The following is a 24,145-nucleotide window of genomic DNA, read 5'->3' on the forward strand; positions in this document are numbered from 1 at the left end:
TGGCCCATAGGACATAGGAGCAGAATTAGGCCATTCGGCCCATCAAGACTGCTCCATTCAATCATGGCTGATCTGTTCCACAACCCCATTTTCCTGCCTTCTCCCCATAACTCTTGATCCCTTTACCTTAAGACCCCATCAACATCTGTCTTAAATACAATAAATGACTTGGCCTCCACAGCCCTCTGCAATTCCACAGATTAACCACCCTCTGGCTGAAGATTCTTCCTCATCTCAGTTCTAAAGGGTCGTTCCTTCACTCTGAGGCTGTTCCCTTGAGTCCTAGTCTCCTGCTAATGGAAACATCATCTCCATGTCTACTCCATCCAGGGCTCTCAATATTGTGTAAGTTTCAATCAGATTCCCCTTTATCCTTCTAAACTCCATCAAGTACAGACCCGGAGTCCTCAATCGCTCCTCATATGACAAGCCCTTCAACCCCTGGGATGATTCTTGAAAACTTCCCCTGGACCTCCTTTAACACCAGCACATCCTTCCTTAGATATGGGGCCCACAATATTCCAAATGTGGTCTGACCAGAGCCATATACAGTCTCAGCAGTGCATTTCCGCACTTATATACTAGCCCTCTTGAAATGAATGCTACATTGCATTTGTCTTCCTAACTGCCAACTGAACCTGCATGTTAACCTTAAAAGAATCCTGAGCTAGGTCTCCCAAGTCCCTTTTTGCTTCAGATCACCGAAGCCTTTTTGCAATTTAGAAAAGTCTACACCTCACACTTTTCCTGCCAAAATGCATAACCTCACACTTTCCCATATTGTATTCCATCTGCCACTTCTTTGCCCAGTCTCCTAGACTGTCCACGTCCTTCTGCAGACCCCCTGTTTCCTCAACACTACCTGCTCCTCCATCTATCTTTGTGTCATCTGCAAACTTAAGCTACAATGCTCCCACTTTCTTTGACCAGATCGTTAATGCATAACGTGAATAGTTGTGGTTCCAACATGGACCTCTGCGGAACTCAGAGTTAACGTTTTGGCTTGAGTAACTCTTCCTTAGAACTGATGGTGGCTAGGAAAATGCCAGTTTATATGCAGAAGATAGGGTGGAGCAGGGGGTAAGGAGTAACCCATAGGAGGGGGATAGAGCACAAAGAGAGAGAACAGTTCACTCTAATTTCTCTCCGCAAATGCTGGCAGACCAGCTGAGCTTTTGCAGCAATTTGTTTTTGTTCGTGACCAAGATCTCTTATCTTATTTAGCAGCTTCCTGTTCAGCATCTTGTCAAAGGCCTTCTGGAAATCCAAATCGATTACAACTACTGGCTCTCCAGTAACTTGCTCATTACCTCAAAGAACAGATTTGTCAGGCATGACCTCCGCTTGACAAAGCAGTGCTGACTCAGCCCTATTTTACCATACACTTCGAAGTTCGGCACAACATCGTGGGCTGAAGGGCCTGTACTGTGCTGTATTGCTCTATGTTCTACTCTGCAATCTCATCATTAATAATGAACTTGAAAATCTTACCAATGACTGAGATAAGCCTAACTGGCCTAGAGTTTTTTGCCTTGGTTTGTGTGTCTTTGGAGCCTTTTAAGTTCTTATTTTGTCACCTCGTATCCTCTCCCTGTATACTGTCTCTGAACGAACCCTCAATTTCATGATGCCTATCTTGTGTAACTATTTCCAGCGATATTAATGTTTTTTTGAATGCCTTCTGAAAATGCAAATATTCCACAATTTATTTAAAAAAAGCCTGCAGAACCAGTTACACCCTCAAAAATATTTTAAATTTGTCAAATATATTTTCCCTTTCATAAAGCCATGATGAGTTTGTCGAATCAAATGGTAATTCTCCAAGCTCCGTGTCACTACATCTGTATAGAGACCAAAAAACCGCAGATACTGGATCCATGGTAGACGAACAGGAGGCTGGAAAAATACAGCAAGCCACGCAGCATCTGGAGGAGAAGTCGTCATTTCGAGTATTACCCTTCTTCAGAACAATGTACATCTGTATAACCGGAGTTTCAAAAAAAGCATCGGCCCCTCGTCCGAATATTGTGTCAAATGACATAACACTAGACTTTTCCCTCAGGATTACAACAGGAAGTTTCAGACGTTTCCCAACCACTTTCAGGCGTGGTTGATCTCATTTAAGATCTAACTCTTGGCGCGCACCAGGGTCTCTATGGTGATGGTGTTTCCTTTCGGTTTCAGACTTCCCCTCTGCCCCATCTCCTTTTCTTCGCTCGGCCATTCATGCCTAGAATCTTGTCCTCGGCATTCGGCTGGTGGGGTCTCGGTCTCTATGGTGACGGGCGGGGATTTCCAGGCCGCAGGATGTCGACGGTGTCTAAGGTGGTTTTCGGTGTTTCCGTGGTATTGACAGTGGGCACGGTGGCCGGGGTCCATCTTAAGCAGCATCTGGACAGGGAGGTGGGTATTTCAATTGGTGTTCGAGCCGCTAACATTAACCAAGAAGTTCGAGGCCAGGTGCAGCCTAGGACTGGAGTTTGAAGCTTGAACCCAGTCATGTATATCCCTACCCACTTCAGGGCCTTAAGGTGGGGAGCGCGCTTCCTTCCCAGCGGCGTTTCGAGCCGAACCCCCACCGACTCCTTAGGCGACCGTTGGAACACGTGACGGCGTGGTTGGGGGTTGGGGGTTGGGGGTTGGGGGTTGGGGTGGGTGGTGCGGCGCGGCGGTTACGGCACGTGCGGCCCCGCGTTCTCCCGGCGGCCTCCCGCCGCCATCGGGCCCGGACTGTAGCAGCTGCCAGCACCGCGTGTAAGTCTGCTTACTACAAATAATCATAGGCATACATATAAGCACCGTTTTGTACTATAGTCATCAAACCCTGTAAACAATTTATCTAGTTATACTTCCCCGTCCCTTTTCCCTTTTATTTTCCTTCAAATTATCATTCAAATTCTCTTTTGAAAACCGCGATTTGATCGACCTCTACAAGACCCCTAAGGTTGCCTTTGGTTCTCTTACCAGCCCCCTTAAGTTGATGTTCCGTTGGTTCCTAGTCAGAGCACAATATATTTTTCTCTCTAGAGAGCTCACCTTGAGCAAATCTGCAAATTTTGAAACCGTGTTCCATGTCCCCAAGTCATCGTCATTAAAATATATAAACAAACGGTAGTCCTAATATCCAACCCCTGGGGAACCCGATTAGATACAGTGTTCGACTCTTAAAAAAACACATCCCTGAACCGGTTGTTTAAAAATATCAATGGCAGTATTCTGTTTGTTGTCACCTAGCGAATGTTGCGTAAATGTTGCCATCATTCTTGTAATTCCTTATTGACTTTATTAACAAGCTCTTTGTGTGGCACTTCCACTAAATGTATTTTGAAGTTTCGTTTATGTCCCATCAAACAATTACCCTCATGACTTTCTACTACCTCATCAAAGACAAGTTAGTTTATCTAATTGTTTCCTGTAACGAATTCTTGATGGCTGTCCTTACTTTATCTACATTTGTCCAATTGACTTAATTTTTTTCTGGATTATGGTTTCCAAAAGTTTTCCTGCCAGTAAGATTAAACTGACAGCTGTGCAGTTGCTGGCTCTATTTTTATACCCTCGTTTGCAAAATAATGTAACATTTGCAATTCTTTAATCATTTGGCACAGGATAATTTTTTAGGGTTTCACTTCAGGGCCACTTTTTGAATTTCAGGGAATACTTTTTCAATCTCACCAGTTCATTTGTTAGGTGATGCAGTCATGTGGTAATGTTACTTTCTGTATTTGTTTGGTGTATTTGGACTTTGTTTGACACAGAATTAGAAGAATTTATCAATATGCTATATAATTATCAAACCCCATTAAACTTAAATCATGTGGAAAGGATTAATTTCCTATAACCCATAGGAACTAAATTGGCATAAGACAACAGGCATAAGTTAATAAAAATTTATTTCAAAATAACTTGTACATATATCCATAAGACTGTAAGGTGTAGGAACTGAAGTACAACATTTCAACCCATCGAGTCTGCTCAGCATTCAGTCAGAACATGGCTAATCTGATAATCTTCAACTCCACTTCCCACATTTTTTTAACCTGCAACCCTGTAATTCATTTACTGATTAAAGATTTGGCTACCTCGGACTTGATCGTAAGACCGTAAGAAATAGAAACAGGAGTAAGCCATTCAGTAGGATCATGGCTGATCCGACCCTTCTCATGTCCACATTTCTACCCTTTCCCTATAAATCCTTGATTCCCTAGTGATCAAGAATCTATCTGTTTGAGTATTAAATTTGTACTTAATGTCACTGTCTCCTCAGCTCCCTGTGGTAATGAAATCCACCAAATTGTTACCCTCTGAGAAATTCCTCCTCATTCTCTACCCTAACTGGTGACCCCTTATCATTCACACACAAAAAGTTATTGCTCTAGATATGCCATCTGGAGACTGGCGATGTCACAGATAATGCATTCCCATCACATTCACAAAGTTGGAAAATTTTAAACAGGGTGTTAGATACTATCCTCTGTATTGCATCTCAGATTTATATTTAACAATAATGGATACAGTGTTCATTACAATAGCATCTACAAGAGATTACCAGTTCATTTGCAAGTAATTCATTATCTCAGTGATTTCAAGATTTCCTAGACTCTAGTCAGGTGATTGTTCATTTGTTGACATTTTTGAAACGGTTCTCTTTACAATCTCTCTCTCTCTCTTTCTATCTCTCACTTTCTCTTTCTGTCTCATGCTCTCTCTGTCTTGCGCTGTCAGTCTCTCTTCACCCCCCCACCCAACTCTTGCAGCCCCTTTCTCTGTCTCACCTTTTTTGTGGCCTTCCTCTCTCCCTGAGCCCAGTTGTGAATTGTGACCCACCCAATTAACCCTACCCCAAGCATATACAGAACCCATCTTGTTTTTTTTGTTATTCACTCATGGGATGTGAACATCACTGGCTGGCCAGCATTTTATTGCCTGTCCCTGGCTTACCTTGAGAAAGTAGTAGTGAGCTACCTTCTTGAACCACTGCAGTCCACATGCTGTTAGGGAGAGAATTCTTGAGATTTTGACCCAGTGACAGTAAAGGGACAGCAATGTACTTCCAAGTCAGGGTGGTGAGTGGCTTGCAGATGGTGTTCTCACATTTCTAATGTCCTTGTCCATCTAGATGGAAGTGGTCATAGGTTTGGAAGGTGCTGTCTAAGGATCTTTGGTGAATTTCAGCAGTGCGTCTTGTAGATAATACACACCGGCTGCTATTGAGCGTCAGTGGTGGAGAGAGTGGATGGCACCTCATCCACAAGCCATGAAGCGGGCTGATTTGTTCTGGATGGTGTCAAGCTTTGATTGTTTTTGGAACTGCGCCCATCATGGCAAGTGGGGAGTATTCTTTCACACTCCTGACTTGTACTTTGTAGATGGTGGATAGGCTTTAAGAAGTCAGGAGGCGAGTTACTTGCCTCAGTATTCTGAGCCTCTGCTTCCTCTTATGGCCACTGAGTTTATGTGATGAGTCCATGAGTTTCTGGTCATTAGTAACCCCAAGGATGTAGATACTGTGGGATTCAGTGATGGTAACAATATTGAATATCAAGGGGCAGTGATTAGAAGGTCCCTTATTGAAGATGGTCATTGCCTGGCATTTTTATGATGCAGATGTTACTTACCACTTGTCTGCCCAAGCCTGAATGTTGTCCAGATCTTGTGGCATTTGAACATGGCCTGATTCAGTATCGGAGGAATCGCAAATGGTGCTGAACACTGTGCAATCATTGGTGGACATACCCACTTTTGACGTTATGATTGAGGGAAGGTCATTGATGAAGCAGGAGAAGATGGGTGGGCCTAGGACACCACACTGAGGAACTCCTGCATTGATGTCCTGTTGCTGATCTTCAACAACCACAATCATCTTCCTCTGTGCCAGGTATGACTCCAATCAGCCGAGGGTTTGCACACTGTTACCCATTGATTCCAGTTTTGCTAGGCTTCTTAATGCCACACTCTGTTGACTGCAGTCCTGATGTCAAGGGCTGTCACTCTCACCTCACATCTTGAATTCAGCTCTTTTGTCCATGTTTGAACCAAAGCTGTAATGAGGTCAGGAGCTGAGTGTACTGAGCAGGCTATTGTTGAACAGGTGCTGCTTTATAGCACTGTTGATGACATTTCCCATTATTTTACAGATGATTGAGAGTAGACTGATGGGACAGTAATTGGCAGGATTGGGTTGGATTGGTCCTGCTTTTTGTTTGCAGGACATACCTGGGCAAATTTCCACATTGTTGAGTAGATGCCAGTGTTGTAATTGTACTGTAATAGCCTTGCTAGGGGGGCAGCAAGTTCTGGAGCACAAGACCTCAGGTGTCGGGGATTTGTCGGGGCTTGTATGCATGGTGCTGCTCCTGGCATGCCCTACTGCATTCTTCATCGAACCATTGTTGATTCCCTGGCTTGATCGTAAGGTTTGAGTAGAGGATATGCTGGGCCATGAAGTTGCAAATTAGGCTAGTGTACAATTCTGCTGCTGTTGATAGCCTACACAACACCTCATGGATGCCACGTCTTGGATTGCTAGATCTGTTCAAAGTCTGTCCCAGTTAGCACAGTGATTGTGCCATACGACATGATGGAGGGTATTCTCAATGTGAGACTTCATCTCCACAAGGACTGTGCGTTTGTCACTGTCACTGGTATAGTCATGGACCGATGCATCTGCAGCCAGTAGATTGGTAATGATGAGGTCAAGTATGTTTTTCCCTTATTGGTTCCCTCACCACCTGTTGCAGACCCAGTCTAGCAGCTCTGCCCTTTAGCACCCGACCAGCTCGATCAATAGTGTTGCTTCAAGCCACTTTTAATGTTGGACATTGAAATCCCTGATCCAGAGTATGTTTTGCTCCCTTGCCACCCTCAGTGCTTCCTCCAAGTGTTGTTCAACGTGGAGAGGACTGATCCATCAACCCAGGTGGTCAGTGCATGGTCATCAGCAGCAGGTTCCCGTCCCCATGTTTAACCTGAAGCCATGAGACTTCATGGGGTGTGGAGTCTTTTTTAAGACTTCATAGCGATTGATACAACTGCGTGGTTTGCTGGGTCATTTCAGAGGGCAGTTGAGAGTCAACTACTTTGCTGAGGGTCTGAAGTCACACGTAGGGCAGATCAGGTGTAGATGGCAGATATCCTTCCGTGAAGGACGTTCTATTCAAATGTAGCATATAGTGGGAAAGATACAGTTTCTTGAACAAAATAGATACTGTCCTTGTTGCCCTGCTAGAAATTGTCACTGTCCAGTACTATTACATGCTCCTTAATCAATACGACTCTTCCCCAGTTTTTTTCTAAACATCACTTCATCCTGAATATTTAGTATCCATTCCTGCTTTGTTTTAAGCTACATCTCCATATTCCCATGTTGCTATTCATGTCTGGAATTCCTAATCTTTTCAAGAATAAAAAAGACAACTAGGATCAAATGAATCTCTTGAAGCTATAAAGAGTGTAGGAACATTCATAAGAGGGAAATCAGGAAGGCACAGAGGATATGAGATAGCCATGGCAGATAACGTTAAGGATAATCTGAAGAGATTCTAAAAGTACATTTAAGAGCAACTAGAGAGAGGGTAGGGCCCTTTAAGATCAATGAGGTTGTCTTTGTGTTGAACCTCAAAAGATGGGGGAGATATTAAATGAATATTTTGTCAGTTTTTATTGTGGAAAAAGATATGGAGGCTAGAGAACTAGAAAAAGGAGGAACTGTTGCTAAATTAGGCAAGGAATCCATTTTTTTTACAGTCTGGATTATGCCATAATGGTGACAAATTAACAAGGACACTGCAATGCTACAGCAATCAATCACCTGTAGTTATAAACTCTTGAGTTAACTTAAAGCAAATGCTTGTATTTGAGGCTAATTTTGTTTGGGATTTGACAGTACAACATTTAAGAATTCTGTTTATGGACCATTTGGTAGAATTCTAATTAGGACGCATAGGATACCCAAGAGTATAGCCTATACATAGAGAAAATAAGTGGATGTACAGTGTAACAAACCACAATCATAGAAACCACTAAATCAAATTGAGTACTAAAATGCTACTATAACTCACTTTCAAAACCACATTTCCTTCTTCAGCAATTGTCTTCCATTTCATCTTACTCTACATGGATCTCAACTGAAATTCCACCCTTGCAGTTTCACATTCACCTACTCACGTTGTTCCAGCCAATTGGTTTGTCTCTTCATAGTGTTATTTTTGATTATTTGTAATTATCTCTCTGCTGTAATTAATCAGTTCGTAGGTCATCCCTTCACTTGTTATTCAGCTGTTGATACTTTACTCACTATGTTTGCATTAATCTGTTGACACTCTTGATTACCTGGATAGACTTGTTATTCAGCCTCTCAGCACTGTCCTCACAATATTTGTACTGATCTTTTGACACTCTTAATTAGCTGGAATTATCTTGCCATTATCTCTCCGCCAAGATATCTTGTGCCTGTGCGCCTCCCTCCACTTCATCTGATAAAGAAGTAGTGCTCCAATAGCGTGTGATTTCAAATAAACTGTTGGACTGTAACCTGGTGTCGTGTGACCTCTGACTTTGTCCACCCCAGACCAGCACCGGCATCTCCACACCAATTCAATTGAGTTCCCCTTCGTCGCCTATTTAACAGTAATGACTACATCAGTGCCATTTGCTGCTCTTATTCTGAAATGGGGAATTTCATGAACTTGATTTTCAATTTTTAACCCTTCCTTCACCTTCACCTTCACATGAAGCATCTCGTTTTTTCCTTCCCTTCCTCGACGTATCCATTTCTGGTGATAGCTATCTCTAATATTCACAAGTCAATTGACTCCACTGATTGCATATCTTCCATCTCATATCTTGTGAGGATTCTTCAATTTCTTCGTAATTCCTTAGTCTTGATTGCACCTGATCTGATTGTGCAACTTTCTATACCAGCAGTTCCAACATGTCTTCCTTTCTCCTCAGCTGAGGATCTTGTCATTGATGATCACTCGCTAATGAGTATGATTGTCCACCTAGGAGATTCCATGTCACTGGTCATGAGTTCCATGGGTCCTTGTGAGCTGATAACCCGGTCCTAGAGCCGCATCTCCGACTGTACATTTGGCAAGTGTTTTCGGGAAGTGGAAGTGGTCCTTGACTTTGAGGCCTTCCTTTCTCTGGTTCCTTTCTCATACTTCCTCTTGCCAATGGGTGTTCTCACATAATTGTATTCCTTCATGCACATTTCCTCCAAGCTGGCTTCTTCTGATAGAGGGTCACCCATGTGTTGACGTCTATGTTGCATTTCTTGAGGAAAGACTTCAGGGAATCTTTCTAATGCTTTCTTTGTCCTGCTGTTATTCAAGGGCCTTCTTTGAGCTGGGGGAGAAAGATTTGTTTTATTGGTTGGAATTGAGGTATCCTGTGGCTGGCTGTAAGTTGCTTTTGAATGATCGTGACCTCAATGCTGGTGCTATTAGGTGCTTCAAGGATGCTGACATTACTACCTATGTCCTCCCAGCTGAGGTAGAGAATCCATCTCAAACAGCATTGATCCTACTTCTCAAGGGTCTTGAGGTGGCATCCATTTATAGTTAGTTTCAGAGCCACATAGAGAGCCTTGGTATCGGCACATGCCACAAAGTCACTCATCATTATGCAGCCAAAGGTGGCCGACAAGGTTCCTTATGGTAGACTGAGCAAGGTTAGATCACATGGAATACAGGGAGAACTAGCTATTTGGGTATAGAACTGGCTCAGAGGTAGAAGACAGAGGGTGATGGTGGATAGTTGCTTTTCAGGCTGGAGGCCTGATACCAGCGTGTGCAACAAGGATTGGTACTGGGTCTATTGCTGTTTGTCATTTATATAAATAATTTGGATGTGAACACAGGAGGTATGGTTAGTAAGTTTGCAGATGACACTAAAATTGGAGGTGTAGTGGACAGCAAAGAACGTTACCTCAGAGTAGAATGGGACTTTGATTGGGTGGGCCAATGGGCCGAGGAGTGGCAAATGGAGTTTAATTTAGATAAATGTGAGGTGCTGCATTTTGGAAAGGCAAATCAGAGCAGGACTTATACACTTAATGTTAAGGTTCTGGGGAGTGTTGCTGAACAAAGAGACCTTGGAGTGCGGGTTCGTAGTTCCTTGAAAATGGAGTCGCAGGTAGATAGGATAGTGAAGAAGGCGTTTGGTATGCTTGCTTTTGGGGTCAGTGCATTGAGTGTAAGAGTTGGGAGGTCATGTTGTGGCTGTACAGGACATCGATTCGGCTGCTGTTGGTGTATTGTGTACAATTCTGGCCTCCCTCCAGTAGGAAGTATATCATGAAACTAGAAAGGGTTCAGAAAAGATTTACGAGGATGTTGCTAGGGTTGGAGGGTTTGAGCTATAAGGAGAGGCTGAAAAGGCTGGAGCTATTTTCCCTGGAGCTTTAGAGGCTGAAGGGTGATCTTATAGAGGTTTACAAAATCAAGAGGTGCATGCATAGGATAAATAGGCAAGGTCATTTCCCTGGGGTGGGGGAGTCCAAAACTAGAGGACATAGGTTTAAGGTGAAAGGGGAAGAATGAAAAGGGACCTAAGGGGCAACTTTTTCATGCAGAGGGCAGTGCATGTATGGAATGAGCTGCTAGAGGAAGTGGTGGAGGCTGAAACAATTACAGCATTTAACAGGCACCTGGATGGGTATATGAATAGGAAGGATTTAGAGGGATATGGGCCAAATGCTGGCAAATGGGACTAGATTTATGTAGGATATCTGGTCAGAATGGACGAGTTGGACTGAAGGGTCTGTTTCCTGCTGTATAACTCGATGACTCACAGATTTGCAGAGATTCAACATCATGTTCATTGATGTCAGCCTCAGAGGAGAGGTTTGCTTTCCAGGTAAGAGAAATATTTCGCATTTGGGAGGATTTCTCTTTGATCTTAGTGGTGGAATCACCTGGGACAGATTGGTAAAGGATTTGAGTCTTAAGTTTGAGACTGAGACCAATTCTTCGGTTGCTACCACGACGTCATTAAGTGAGCCATGAAGATTCTCTTCAGTGAGAGCAGAAATGACATTGTCATCCATATACTGAAGTTGTACAAGTGAGGTCAAGGCGTTTTCTTCTTGGTTTTCAACCAGTTAAGGTTGAAACATTTTCTGTCCATCCTAAAGACAATGTTCCACACATCTGGAAAGCTTGTTCTTGATGAGATGAAGAAAGTTGGTATATGTAAATGGAGAAAAAGTTGGGGCAACGACACATCTTGTTTCACCTCATAGGATTCTGTCATATTAACATCAGTGAGGATTGTTGCTGACATTTCATTATGGAGGAGATGGAGAATGTTGATGAGTTTCACTGGACAACTGACCTTTGACAGTGTCTTCCATAGAATTTCCTGATTTAACTCAGTCAAAAGCCTTAGTCAGATTGATGAAGGCCATATAGAGTAGTTGGTGTTGTTCCTGACATTTGTCTTGGAGTTGCTAAGCAGTGAGGACCGTGTCCATTGTTCCACGATTTGGTCAGAAGCCACACCTCTCCTCTGAGGCTGACACCAATGAACATGATGTTGAATCTCTGCAAATCTGCGAGTCATAGAGATATACAGCAGGAAACAGACCCTTCAGTCCAACTCGTCCATTCTGACCAGATATCCTACATAAATCTAGTCCCATTTGCCAGCATTTGGCCCATATCCCTCTAAATCCTTCCTACTCATATACCCATCCAGATGCCTGTTAAATGCTGTAATTGTTTCAGCACAGGGATGGGTACTGCGCCTACTTTTCCTCAGCAGGTCCTCACCTATGATTGCATTGTGATTGAGGCATTCTTTGAAGTGTTCTTTCTATTGGAGGCTGATGTTTTCTCTGCCTCTCAAACAGATTCCATCCTTATTGTGCACCAGTTTGAAGTCAAGGGTGTTGGGTACATATGTTTCTTCGGTGGCACAGAAGAGACCCTGGGTGTCATGCTTGTCAGTAAGGTGTTTCAGCTCCTTATCTTTCACAGTCCACCATTCATCCTTGATTTAAACAGTTCAGAAAAAAGCTTAACATTGAGCAGCTTCAAGAAGCAAGCAGACTAGCAAACTTCCAACAATGTCTTCACTAAAATTTCCGAAAAGGTTATTTTAATGGAGCTGATGAAATCTGGAAAGAGCTGAATACAGCCATCACCTTTGAAGAGACCAGAATACCCTAAGACTAGTTCGACGAGAATGACCACATCATCTAAAACCTCATCAATAAGAAGAGGAATGCTCTTCATGCCTGGAATAACAGCATTACCAGTGAGGCAAAGAGGAGAACTCTTCAAACAAGAAAGGCAGAGTTACAAAGAAGAACAAGGGTAATCAAGACCCAATGATGGAAGAGGATCTATATCACTTTGGTTGACAGGGACCAAAACCTTAATTGGAGTAGGACACGTTTTAATGGTATGAGACAAGAACTTTTAAAAGTTGTTGGGAGTAGACTGTTAGCAGGTAAACGGATGACTGACAAGTGGGTAGCTTTCAAAAGTGTGATAACAAGAGTTCAGAGGCATTATATTCCTGTTGAAGTGAAGGGTAAGGCTGGTAAGATTAGGGAACAATGGATGAATAAAGATACTGAGGTTCTAGTTAGGAATAAGAGAGAATCATATACTAGGGATAGACAAGTGGGATCAAACGAATCTCTTGAAGAACAGGGGCATTCATAAGACAGAAATCAGGAGTGCAGTGAGAGGATTTGAGATAGCCTTGACAGGTAATTTTAAGAATAATCCAAAGAGATTCAATAAGTACTTTAAGAGCAATGAGAGAGAAAATAAGGCCCCTTAAAGATCAACGAGGTTGTCTTTGTGTTGAACCTTAGGAGATGGGAGAGATACTAAATTAATGTTTCGTGTCAGTTTTTACTGTGGAGAAAGAAACGGAGGCTAGAGAACTCGGTGAAATTAATATTGATGTATTGAAATCAGTTCACATTACTGAAGAGGAAGTGCTAGAGTTCTTAGAAAACATAAAAGTAGATAAACCTCTGGGAACTGATCAAGTGTATCCCAGGACATTGTGAGAAGTTAGGGAGGAAATTGCAGGGTCCCAGCAGAAATATTTGTATCATCTATAGGTGCCAGAGGACTGGAGACTGGCTAATGTTGTGCCTTTATTTAAGAAATGCTGCAAGGAGAAGCCTAGGAAATAAATGTATGTGAGTCTGACATCGGTGGTGGGTACATTGTTGGAAAACAGGATTTACGAATGATTAAGGATGGTCAGCATGGTTTTATGTGTGGGAAATCATGCCTCACAAACTTAACAAGTATTTTTGAGGAAGTAACCAAAAAGATTGTTGAGGGCAGAGTGGTAGACGTTGTTTACTTGGATTTTAGTAAAGCCTTTGATAAAGTTTTGCAAGTAACCTAATTAATAAAGTTGGACCACAAGGGATTCAGGTGAGTGTACTAATTGAATACAAAATTGGCTTTACAGTAGGAGACAGAGGGTGGTGGTGGAGGGTTGTTTTTCAGACTGGAGGCCTGTGACCAGCGGTGTTCCACAGGGATGGGTACTGCGCCTACTTTTGTTTGTCATTTTATATAAAAGACTTGGATGATAATATAGGAAGCATGGTTAGTAAGTTTGCAGGTGACACCAAAATTCATGGTATAGTGAACAGTGAAGAAGGTTATCTAAGATGTTAAAGAGCTCTTGATCGATTGGGTCCATGGGCTGAGGAGTGGCGGATGGAGTTTAATTTGGATAAATGCGAGGCATTGCATTTTGGTAAGACGAACAAGGGTAGGACTTGTACAATTAATGGTAGGGCCCTAGTTAGTGTTATATACCTGAACCCCAGGTCTCTTTGTTCTATAATTCTTTGAAATTTGCATGACAGGTAGACAGGATAGTTAAGAAGCCACTGAGAATGCTTACCTTCATCGCTCAGACCTTTGAGTATAGAAGTTGGGACATGATGTTGAGGTTGTATGGGACGTTGGTGAGGCCTATTCTGGAGTACTGTGTGCACTTTTGGTTACCCTGTTATAGGAAGGATATTAGTAAACAGGAGAAGGTTCAGAAAAGATTTACAAGGATGTAGCTGGAAGTGGAGGGTTTGCGTCATAAAAATAGGCTGGGACATGTTTTACTGGAGCGTAGGAGGTTTGAGGTGTGACCTTATGGAGGTTTATAAAATCATGAGGGACATAGATAAGGTGAATAGCAAAGGTTTTTTCCCTGAAGTGGAGGAGTTCAAAACAAGGGGGCATATTTTTAAGGTGGGAGGAGAAAGATTTAAAAAAGGACAGGAGGAGCACTTTTTTTTTTGTACAGAGAGTAGTTAGCGAGTGGAATGAACTGCCAGAGGAAGTGGTGGATGCAGGTACACTTACGATGTTTAAGAGGCATTTGGATAAGTACATGAGTATGAAAGGTTTGGAGAAATATGGGCCAAATGTGGGCAGGTGGGCTTAGTTTAGTTAGGGAACATGGTTGGTGTGGACGAGTTGGACCGTAGGGTCCTCCCTGTATTTTTAAGATAAATTGAAGATACGTTTGTTAAAATGACCTATTGCTAAAATGAATATATGTTCTTGTGATGCTGTTGCATAATTATCAATACAAGAATCATTGTCTGCAGGACAGACTCTTTTAAAACTCCTGAGCCGAACACTTTTGGCATTGATAATTTGTCAGTGTTATTGTCTTACATAGATATTAAGTGACTTCATTAGTGAAACTGCTTGCATCTTTCTGCATCCATTGCTTTTGAATATGTTAACTCTGCTGAAGGCACAGAAGCAATTTTGAAAGTCAGTGTTTGGTCACCTTGGTTGAGATTATCCCAGAGTCATCCTAATGTTCTTCAACAGCATTCCTGTGACCTCCGCCCTGGCATAATCAAGGAGATGATTGTGACAGATAGTGCGGGCTACTTTTTTGTCCTGTGGTGTTGATTAATAATGCGAGTAATATATTGGATAGCCTTCTGTAAAGACTGTAAATGATTCAGCCTTCTGATATATTGTCTATCATTTTTCGGCCTGGAATTTGATGGCATAGTTGTTCATTTTGCTGTTATGGTAATGTTGGAACTTCCAGTAATGAATTGTGCCGGCAACAAAAGGTAGTACTGCTCTAATGTATCTCTTATTTTAAATTTTAAAAATCTTTTACAGTCTTAAATTCTGTGGAGAATAGACAAATTACAGTCTGAACTGACATTTTCTGCTTTGAAAGATTTCTTAACTTAATTCTTTTTCATTGTTTCTCTTTAGTTGCTAACATATTTTCTTTGGAGTCTCTTATGTGAACAAACATCCACAACTTGCATATATTATCTGTTGTTTAACAAAACCTTTAAGTTACTTCGGATTTCATTGTGAAGTCAAGCCATGTAACTGCATTGTGCTGCTTAATGTGGAATTGAGAAAAGCACTTTGACATCAGAGTTGTTAACATAGACATCGTAAAAATTATAATATTTTTAACATCTTGTCTCCCTTTCCTCATCAGACTTTGGCAGTTACTTTAGAATCCTAAAAATCAGCAGTCATGGCACCTCTCTCCTTTCCTTTCTTTACTGTCATTACATTACCTCTTCCATTATACCCCATTCTACTTCTGTTTCTGACATCTTTCTCTTGTTGTCTTCCCTCTCAACCTCCTAACCATTACCTCCCTCCTTTCTTTCCCAGTCATTCTAGCTGTGATTAATACTGTAATGTTGCAGATTCCATCAATATGGCTGCTTGCTGTGGAATCCAGTGTTCAGTTTTCTCTTCCTTCCTTCTTTTGCTAGTGAATTCATGATCCTTTCTCTCCATGGTGATGTGGTGTTGCATCTCTTCTCTCGGCCTTGTGTCCAATCCTCTCTAGCTGTCTAACTCTGTCAGATAACTTTGTTATCTCTGAGTGGTTGATTCTTGTTCTTTGCTGTAAGATAAGAAATGGGAGAGAGAAAAAGACTGCATCTCAGCATAGATAATACCTCACAGGGAAAGCTAGGAACTGAGGTCTAGAAGCACGCGTAGCTGTAGAAGTTCCAAAATTGACTCGAACAATTAACACCTGACTAAAAAGTGCAGCCTGCAAATTAATTGAGGGGTTCTGTTGCTAGTGATGCTTGGTATTGAGATATAGACTCTCTTTTGATCAAGAGGGCCTCATTTATGGAAAATGCAGGAATGATTAGTGGGAAGTAAACTGTCTAACATCATATAGAAGGTGCGATAACACTGAGTTTGTACTACTCGTCCGGTTAATACTGGTACCTGATGTTGTGCACTTGCACCAGCACGTTCTGTTTCCTGTGTGCATTTCAGGAATGTGAAACTTTACTATGCATGTGGCTGAACGCACATGTAGTGGATTGTGGATTCCTGGCTGCCATTTAAAAAAATGCAACAGAGGAGTTGGTTCTTTTCTAACTTCACTGGGCCATATCTGAATTGTTAATGTATCTGCTCCATCATTTTAGTTTAAAAGTTGACAACCCTAGATGGATTCCTGCTTTAGCTGCCAGGAAGTTTAAAATGAAAGCAGTTCAACTGTTCCCATGCAGTACTTATTGCATTTCTGGAAGGTGTTCTACAATAATTGCATTACAAAATTTGCTCTGGGTGCTCAGTAAACTTTGACTTCAAATGTTCTCTTTAATATTTTGAATGGATATTTGAAGAATATTTTATACTTGAATCAGGAATCCCACATTTTAAAAGGATGTGATGTGATTGAGATGCCCCTCTTTTGGAAAAACCCCCATGCTTTAACGTGGGGGTTAACATGAAACATGATCGATGGAGTCTAGGTCTTGAACTTGGCAACATTTCAATAGGTTAAACTGTCTCAGCTAGTATTAAGGACTTCCAGTGAAAAATCACATTTCTCTGCTTCTGTGTTTGAACTTCCAGTCACTTGAATGATTAGGATATGCATCTTTAAAGCTGCTTTGTAATGTTGGGCAAATTAATGTAACTTTTTATATTGACCACTAGATGAATTTTTAAAAGAAACTAAATCTTTCTTTCTTTCTTTCTTTCTTTCTTTCTTTCTTTCTTTCTTTCTTTCCATAGAGGTTGCGAGAAGGAGTTTTCAGAGACCTTGAACGACAGGCACGCAAAAAGGAGAATCTTCGAATTCTGGAGGAACAGATTAGTCTGACAAAGAAACTGGAAGCAGATCGACTTCAGCAAAATTCATTGACCCCAGGAAGCTCTCAACAGACTGAAAAGCAGTAGCCTCGTTTTAATTTTTGAATGCGCAGTGATGACTTTGGGTGTTTAATAGATGACAGATATTTTTACCCACCATAATTCTGGAAAAAGATATCTTAGATTTATTTAACTTAAAATGAATATAGCTGCTATTTGGGTGACTGCCATGATGTTCTAGCCATTGACTCCGTCTAGTGCAAACTTTGCTAGAGGTTTGGGAAGATGGATGATAATGAAGAGCCAAAAAACTTAACTGCTTGCCAAATGGAGGATGAATGTGCAAGAATGACTGCCTCAGAAGGCTTGGAGGAAGGAGAAGTTGAAGGGGAAACCCTACTGATAGTTGAGTCAGAAGACCAGGCTTCAGTAGATCTGTCCCATGATCAGAGTGGGGATTCTTTGAACAGTGAGTTAGGTGATGAAGGGGAAATGTCCTGGATGGAAGAGATGTCCTATTACTGTGACAAATGCCAGAAGTGGATACCTGCAAGTATGTATGCTACACTTAAAATATCCAAAAGTGTAACTGTGGTACTTTTGTTAGACTAAAATAATGGAAGTCTCTCTAGTATCCATAACCCTTCTCAAAGTTACAGTGGAAAATTCATCCCACGTGGTCGATTTTAGTATAAAAATGAAAGGCATTCGAATTGCTTAGGGTAATGTGTTTTGTACAATGAAAATATAGTTATAAAAAATAGGACTATGAGAATTTAGTCATATGCTTCATAAATCATGCCAAAAGACAAAGGTGAGTGCTATTTGTAGACCAGGTGCGATATCGTTAGCCTCCAGCTTTGATTATAAGTAGAAGAGCAAAGTGCTGTGGATGCTGGAGATCTTAAATTAAAACAGAATGTTGGAGAAACTCAGTAGATCTGGCTTCATCTGTAGGAAGAGAAATTCTTCTGGGAAAGAGTCATAATGGATCCAAAGTTAAATCTGTTCCTCTCTCCACAGATGTTGCCAAACCTTCTGAATTACAATCAGAGTGGCATTAGGATTTTGCATTGGCCTAAAATGAGAGATTTCAACAAGGTTTGAAAATTTGTCACAAAAATCCAGATCTCCAAGTCAAGTGAGAGGCATTGTGGTCATTTTATTTTCTTAGAAAGAGAGGTGGTGTAGAAATTGTTTGTACTGCATTGATTTTTAAGGCTTAAAATGTGTACAAAGCAAATCGCTTTGAATCAGGTAACCTGCATCCAATCTACACAGATGGTAGTTCACTTCTGAATTCATGGACTTCATATATTAGGCAGACTGGTTGGAAGCCTAAAACAGAATTAGGCTCCCTGAATCATTAATTAAGAGTATACTGCCCATTGAAGATCATCTGTATAAAATTGATTACTTAATGATCAGGCAGCCTTCCCTGTTTGGCTTCTTCACAGGCTGCTGTGATCTCCATCTAAATATGTTTTAATTTAAATTTTATTTGTAAGAAAGAACTTTGTCAGGATGAGGCGGTAATGTCCACATGACTTAGCGTGCAATCACCCATTTTCTGAACCTACCTGAAGGCTGCTGCAGGTGACCTGAAATAAATTTTCTTCTGGGGCGAGTTTTCTGTGGAGGCACAGTAAGTACTTGCAGATCACCTTGATTGTGTCAATAAGGTTCAGATACCTATTTCTGCCAGTCCATTAACTTCTTGGTTTCCGTATGTGTTGTTTGTGTATTGCCAAAGTCTGGGGACAAAAGTATCTTTGAGCCAAAATCTGCATCAGAGTTTCCGAGTATTCCCTATTTCCTATCAATTTTGTGCTTCCCCTAATTATCTATCTGGCTTGAGAATGGGCAACGTATAATGTATAATGCATAGGGGTCAGCCTTAATTTGTATTAAGGAGAAGGTTTGGATAGCTCTTCAGGGAAAAATGTCATGTAATTGTTCCCTCAATGCTCATTTTATATGTTGTACATAATGTTACAAGCATAATATCAGGATGTTTACAGACTTGAGCTGAAATTTTACAGGGTCTGTAGAGTCGGGTAGGAGGCAGCATGGAGTATCTGGAGAGGACTCTGAGTTTTACAAACATGGGAAAGATCACTGAACATTTTGCTGCGACTTGGGACATCATTTGATCTTGATGGAAAGTAATCAGCATAAATTTAAATGTAATTGACTTGAATGTTGTGACGCAGTGTGTAATTTTTAGCAGTGCGCAGGATTAACATATCTTCAAAACCTAGGAGAGAGCAAGAACTGCAAATGCTGGAATCAGAGTCAATACATTGTTGAGCTGGAGGAACACAGCAGGTCAGGCAGCATCAGAAGAGCGGGATAGTCGACGTTTCAGGTTTATACCTTTCATTGGGACTGGGGAGGGGGAAAGGAGCTCAGAAATAAATGGGGTGGGGGTGGGGCTGGGGGAAGGTAGGTGGGATGCAGGCAAGGGGTAGTGGAGATTAGTCAGTGGGAAGGGTAGAGTGGATAGGTGAGAACAAAGATGGACAGGTTGTGTCAGGTCAAGGAGGCGGGGATGAGAGGGAGAGTTGGACATGGGATGAGGCCGGGGGTGGGGAGATTTTGAAACTGGTGAATTCTATGTTGAGGCGATCGGGCTGTAAGCTCCCAAGGTGGAATGAGAAGTTGTTCCTCCGGTTTACGTGTGGCGTCATTTTGACACTGGAGGAGACCCAGGATGGACATGTCACCAAGGGAATGGGAGGGGAATTAAAATGAGATATCAAGGTGTGGAGCTGGAGGAACACAGCAGGCCAGGCAGCATCAGATGAGCAGGAAAGCTGACATTTCAGGTCTGGACCCTTCTTCCTCCAGCTCCACACTTTGTTATCTCAGATTCCAGCATCAGCAATTCCTACTATCTCTGAGGGAACTAAAATGGTTGGCATCCAAAAGGTATTTTTGATTGTAATGTACAGTGTGCAGATGCTCTGCGAATGGGTCACGGAGTCTGTGCTTGGTCTCACCGATGTAGAGGAGACCACATTGGGAGCAACGGATACAGTAGTTCAAGTTGGAGGACATCTATTTCAAACCCACCAGCTCCCATAGCTACCTTGACTACACCTCCTCTCACCCAATCTCCTGCAAGAAAGCAATCTCATACTCCCAATTCCTCCAGTTCTGCTGCATCTGCTCCCGAGATGGAGCATTCCACTTCTGGACATCCCAGATGTCTTCCTACTACTTCAAGGGCAGCAACACCACCGCCCCTCTCCACCCCCCGCCCCCCACCCCCCACCTCTGATGATTCATAATGCCCTCAACGTCATCTCTTGCATTTCCAGCACTTCTGCCCTCAAAATCCCTCTTTTTTTTTTTATTCCCCCCAACAAAAATAAGAAGAGAGTCCCCTTGATCCTCACATACCATCCCACCAACCTCCGCATCTAGCGCATCATCCTCTGCCACTTCCACCTCCTGCAATCCACCCTCACCATCAAAGAGATATTTCCCTCCCCACCCCTATCTGTCTTTCGTAGTACCGCTCACTCCGCCACTCCCCACCAACCCCACCACACCTGGCACCTTTCCCTGCAACTGCAGGAGGTGCTACACCTGCCCCGACATTGCCACTCTCACCTCTGTCTAAGGCCCCAAATAATCTTTCCAAATCAGATAGGGATTCACCTGTATGTCCTCCAAGCTGGTCTACTGCATCTGTTGCTCCCGATGTGGTCTCCCTTACATCGGTGAGACCAAGTGCAGACTCGATGACTGATTCACAGAGCATCTGCTCTCTGTACGCTATAATCAACGACACCTTCCGGTTTCCAACCATTTTAACTCCCCCTCCCACTCGCTTGGTGACATGTCCATCCTGAGCCTCACCCAGTGTCACAATTACACCAATTGTAACCTGGAGGAACAACGTCTTATATTCTGCTTTGGGAGCTTCGCCAGTATCAAAATCTCCCCACCCCTGACCTCATCCCATGTCCAACCCTCCTTCTCATCTCCACCTCCTTGACCTGACACAATCTGTCCATCTTCTTTCTCACCCATCTGCCCCAGCCTCCCCACTGACTAATCTCCACTACCCCCTACCTGCATCCACCTATCACCATCCCACATACCTTACCGCAGCCCCACCCTCCCTCTATTTATTTCCGAGCTCCCTTCTCCCTCCCCAGCCCTGATGAAGGATGTAAACTTAAACATCGACTTTCCTTCTTCTCTGATGCTGCCTGACCTGCTGTGTTCCTCCAGCTCCACACTGTATATCAACAAAACCTGACTAGGTACAGGCCATAGCAGTGAGGTGGGGCTTCAACAATGCCTCTAATAGTTATTCTGAAGGTAAAATGTGCTGGAAGGGGGAGGATTGTGAACAATGACCATTCCCAGCCAGCAGTAAGAGCCTTCACAAGTGCCATCACGAATGTGAATGGGTCATTCAAGGGTGCCAGTAGGCCCGATATATATTCTGCAAGTGATACACTGGAGCAGTGACACTTTGCCAAAAGGACCAGCAAGGAGGAAGGTCCCAGGGAAAGATAGATTGTGCGAGAGAAGGCATTAAGTCTACCTGGCATGAATCGATCCACTGAGAAGAGGATGAGTGGCATAGAGAAAGCTGTGACTAGATGTTGCATCAACAGCAAGAACATCAAGAGGGCCAGCCTCTGAGTGGGCACTCTGGAGAAGAACACGTTGTGAAGCCTTCCATTCGAGTTATGGTCAATCTGTTGGAATGGCCAGGCCTCAACTATCGACAGATATCCAAAGGACAGCGTTATTGCAGACTGAGGCTCTCCAGGGAAGTGGTCATTGATTTGTGCACTATTCTATCGGCTTGCTGGACATTGGAAGCTAAGACCTTTGAAGATCACTGTGGCTGTCAACTTTTATGCATTAAGATTTTTTTAGAGGGTTAAAGATGGTCAGGGATCCAATGAAGACTCTCCCAAGTTGGAGGCAATTAATGGTTTCAGGAGATAAGCAATGCCTTGTTCAAGAGGATTACAACTGTGCACTACCTAGCTAATTGGACAATCAGAGAGAAAGTTCTGTTGACTTAGAGGGGGTGAATGGTTGGATTCACCTAGGTGGTCATGACTGTAAATTTTCCCATTGCTCAGCCACAGTTTCCATGCCATCTGTGTACAATTATTCTGTAACTGTTGAAAATGAATTCTCAGAATAAGGGCTATACATTGAAGATATGCTGCACATATCTGTGAGGAGCACTCACTGCAACAGCAGACAGATACAGTACTTTCTCCTTGCTCTTTAAGGTGACTACCAAGTAGGCCATTGAAATGCTAAAGATTGGCTTTGGATGTCTAGGCTAATCTGGTAGAGCCCTTCAGTATATAGTGCAGGAATTTTGTTTCATGGTGGTTCACTACTCTGTGCAATCTCGAGCCCTGCAGAGAAGGAGGCCGTGTAGAATTGGATATCGTTGATCCTTATTTTTCATCTGATGAAGATTTGGTGGAGGCTGCTGAACAGGTAGCACGGGATCAGGACCATTCGCTTCAGATCAGATGAATTGAGAAGCAAGCAAGGTAGACTTAGGACAACCTCACCAAAGCCCTGTACAGTTGTGGCAAGATGACTTTATTCTTCTACTCCAACTGCTTGCCATAAAGGCCAAATGCCAGTTGCTTTCCTAATTGCTTGCTGTACCTAAATGCTTTTTCATCAAATTCGTACAGGATGTGGACGTGCTGGTGTTGGACTGGGGTGGACAAAGTCAGAAGTCATAGGACACCAGGTTATAGTCCAACAGGTTTGTTTGAAATCATAAGCTTTTGAAGCACTGCTCCTTTGTAACAGCTTGCCGTTATCTTTCTGCCTGTACATTCCTTGCCTGTGTACTTCCCTCCACTTCACCTGACGAAGGAGCAGCACTCCGAAATCTTGAGATTTCAAATAAGCCTGTTGGACTGTAACCTGGTGTCGTTGACTTCTGACTTATTTACACAAGTACACCTGAGTCTCTCTGAACATGGAGTTTTATAACTTTAAACATCTTTTAAAGATAGTCAAGTCTTCTCTTCTGATCAAAGTAAATCGTCTCACACTTTGTCACATTATACTCCACCTGCCATCTGCAGTCCACTCACTTAACCTGTCTTCATGTTCTTTTTCAGTCTCTTTGTCTTCTGCACGACTTGCGTTCTCTCCTAGCTACATATCATCAAACTTAGATATATTATTTTTATCTCTCTTCCTCCAAGTCATTAATATAGATTTTATGTAGCTGATGCTGCAGCACTGATATTTGTGGAACTCTGTTGATTACAACCTGCCAATGTAAAAAAAGTTCCAGTTATTCCTGCTGTTTGCTTTTATCCACTAACCAATCCTCTATCCATGCTAATGTATCACCCGCAATTCCAGGAACTCTTATTTTGTCCATTGAGCTTTCAAGAGGAATCTAGCCTTTCAAAAATGCAAATTTACTGGTTCCCCTTTATCTACGCTATTGATTACATCCCCAAAACATAGTATATTTTATCAACTAGAATTCTCCTTCCTTAAAACCACACTGATTTGTTCTGATTGTTGTGCTTTTCTAAGTACAATGTTAAAACTTCATTAGTGATAGATTCCTGCACTTTGATTACTGTTGTTAGGCTATCTGGCTTATGGTTCTTTGTTTTCTCCTTTCTTGAATAGCAGTATTATATTGGCTAACTTTCAAACAAGTGCACTCACTATATTTAGAGCTTTAGGATGTTAATCATCCAGTCCTGGGAATTTGTTAGATTTTGGTTCCATGAATTTTTCTAGTGCTTTTGCTCTGTTGATATTAGCTGCCTTCATTACCTCACTCTTATTAATCTCTAGATTACTCCCTGTTTGTGATATGTAAATTCTGTCTTTTATTATGAAAAGATGCATAAAATGTTTGCTTAATACCTCTGCCATTTCTTTATTTCTCATGCTTATTTCTTTTGTCATTTCTAACTGGTTCCTTACATTATTGGCTGCTTTAATCTCATTTAATTTTCCTCCTTTTTTATCAACTTTTTGGTGGCTCTCTGGTTCCT

The 24,145-nt window shown here is 42.2% G+C and overlaps 2 protein-coding genes across 2 annotated transcripts in view; both read left to right on the forward strand.

Annotated features, from left to right (window-relative positions):
• The first annotated feature begins 1,753 nt into the window (after positions 1-1,753).
• On the forward strand, positions 1,754-17,195 carry LOC125483942 (protein PET117 homolog, mitochondrial). Its single transcript, XM_048600628.1, has 2 exons — positions 1,754-2,403; positions 17,031-17,195. The coding sequence occupies exons 1-2, from the start codon at positions 2,227-2,229 to the stop codon at positions 17,193-17,195; spliced, it is 342 nt and encodes a 113-aa protein (XP_048456585.1). The 5' UTR covers positions 1,754-2,226.
• Positions 17,196-17,386: 191 nt separating this feature from the next.
• kat14 (lysine acetyltransferase 14) overlaps positions 17,387-24,145 on the forward strand; it is a 41,288-nt gene continuing 34,529 nt past the window's right edge. Inside the window, exon 1 of the mRNA XM_048600622.1 lies at positions 17,387-17,661. Coding sequence (XP_048456579.1) covers positions 17,394-17,661 — 268 coding nt within the window. The 5' untranslated portion in view covers positions 17,387-17,393. The remainder of the gene's footprint in view (positions 17,662-24,145) is intronic.

The sequence above is a fragment of the Rhincodon typus genome, chromosome 9, assembly GCF_021869965.1.
Source record: "Rhincodon typus isolate 14 chromosome 9, sRhiTyp1.1, whole genome shotgun sequence".
Taxonomy (NCBI): domain Eukaryota; kingdom Metazoa; phylum Chordata; class Chondrichthyes; order Orectolobiformes; family Rhincodontidae; genus Rhincodon; species Rhincodon typus.

Coding starts and splice junctions, on each gene's coding strand:
- LOC125483942 (XM_048600628.1), top strand. CDS start 2,227: ATGCCTAGAATCTTGTCCTCGGCATTCGGCTGGTGGGGTCTCGGTCTC. Junction 2,404..17,030: donor AGCAGCATCTGGACAGGGAG/GTGGGTATTTCA, acceptor TTCTTTCCATAG/AGGTTGCGAGAAGGAGTTTT.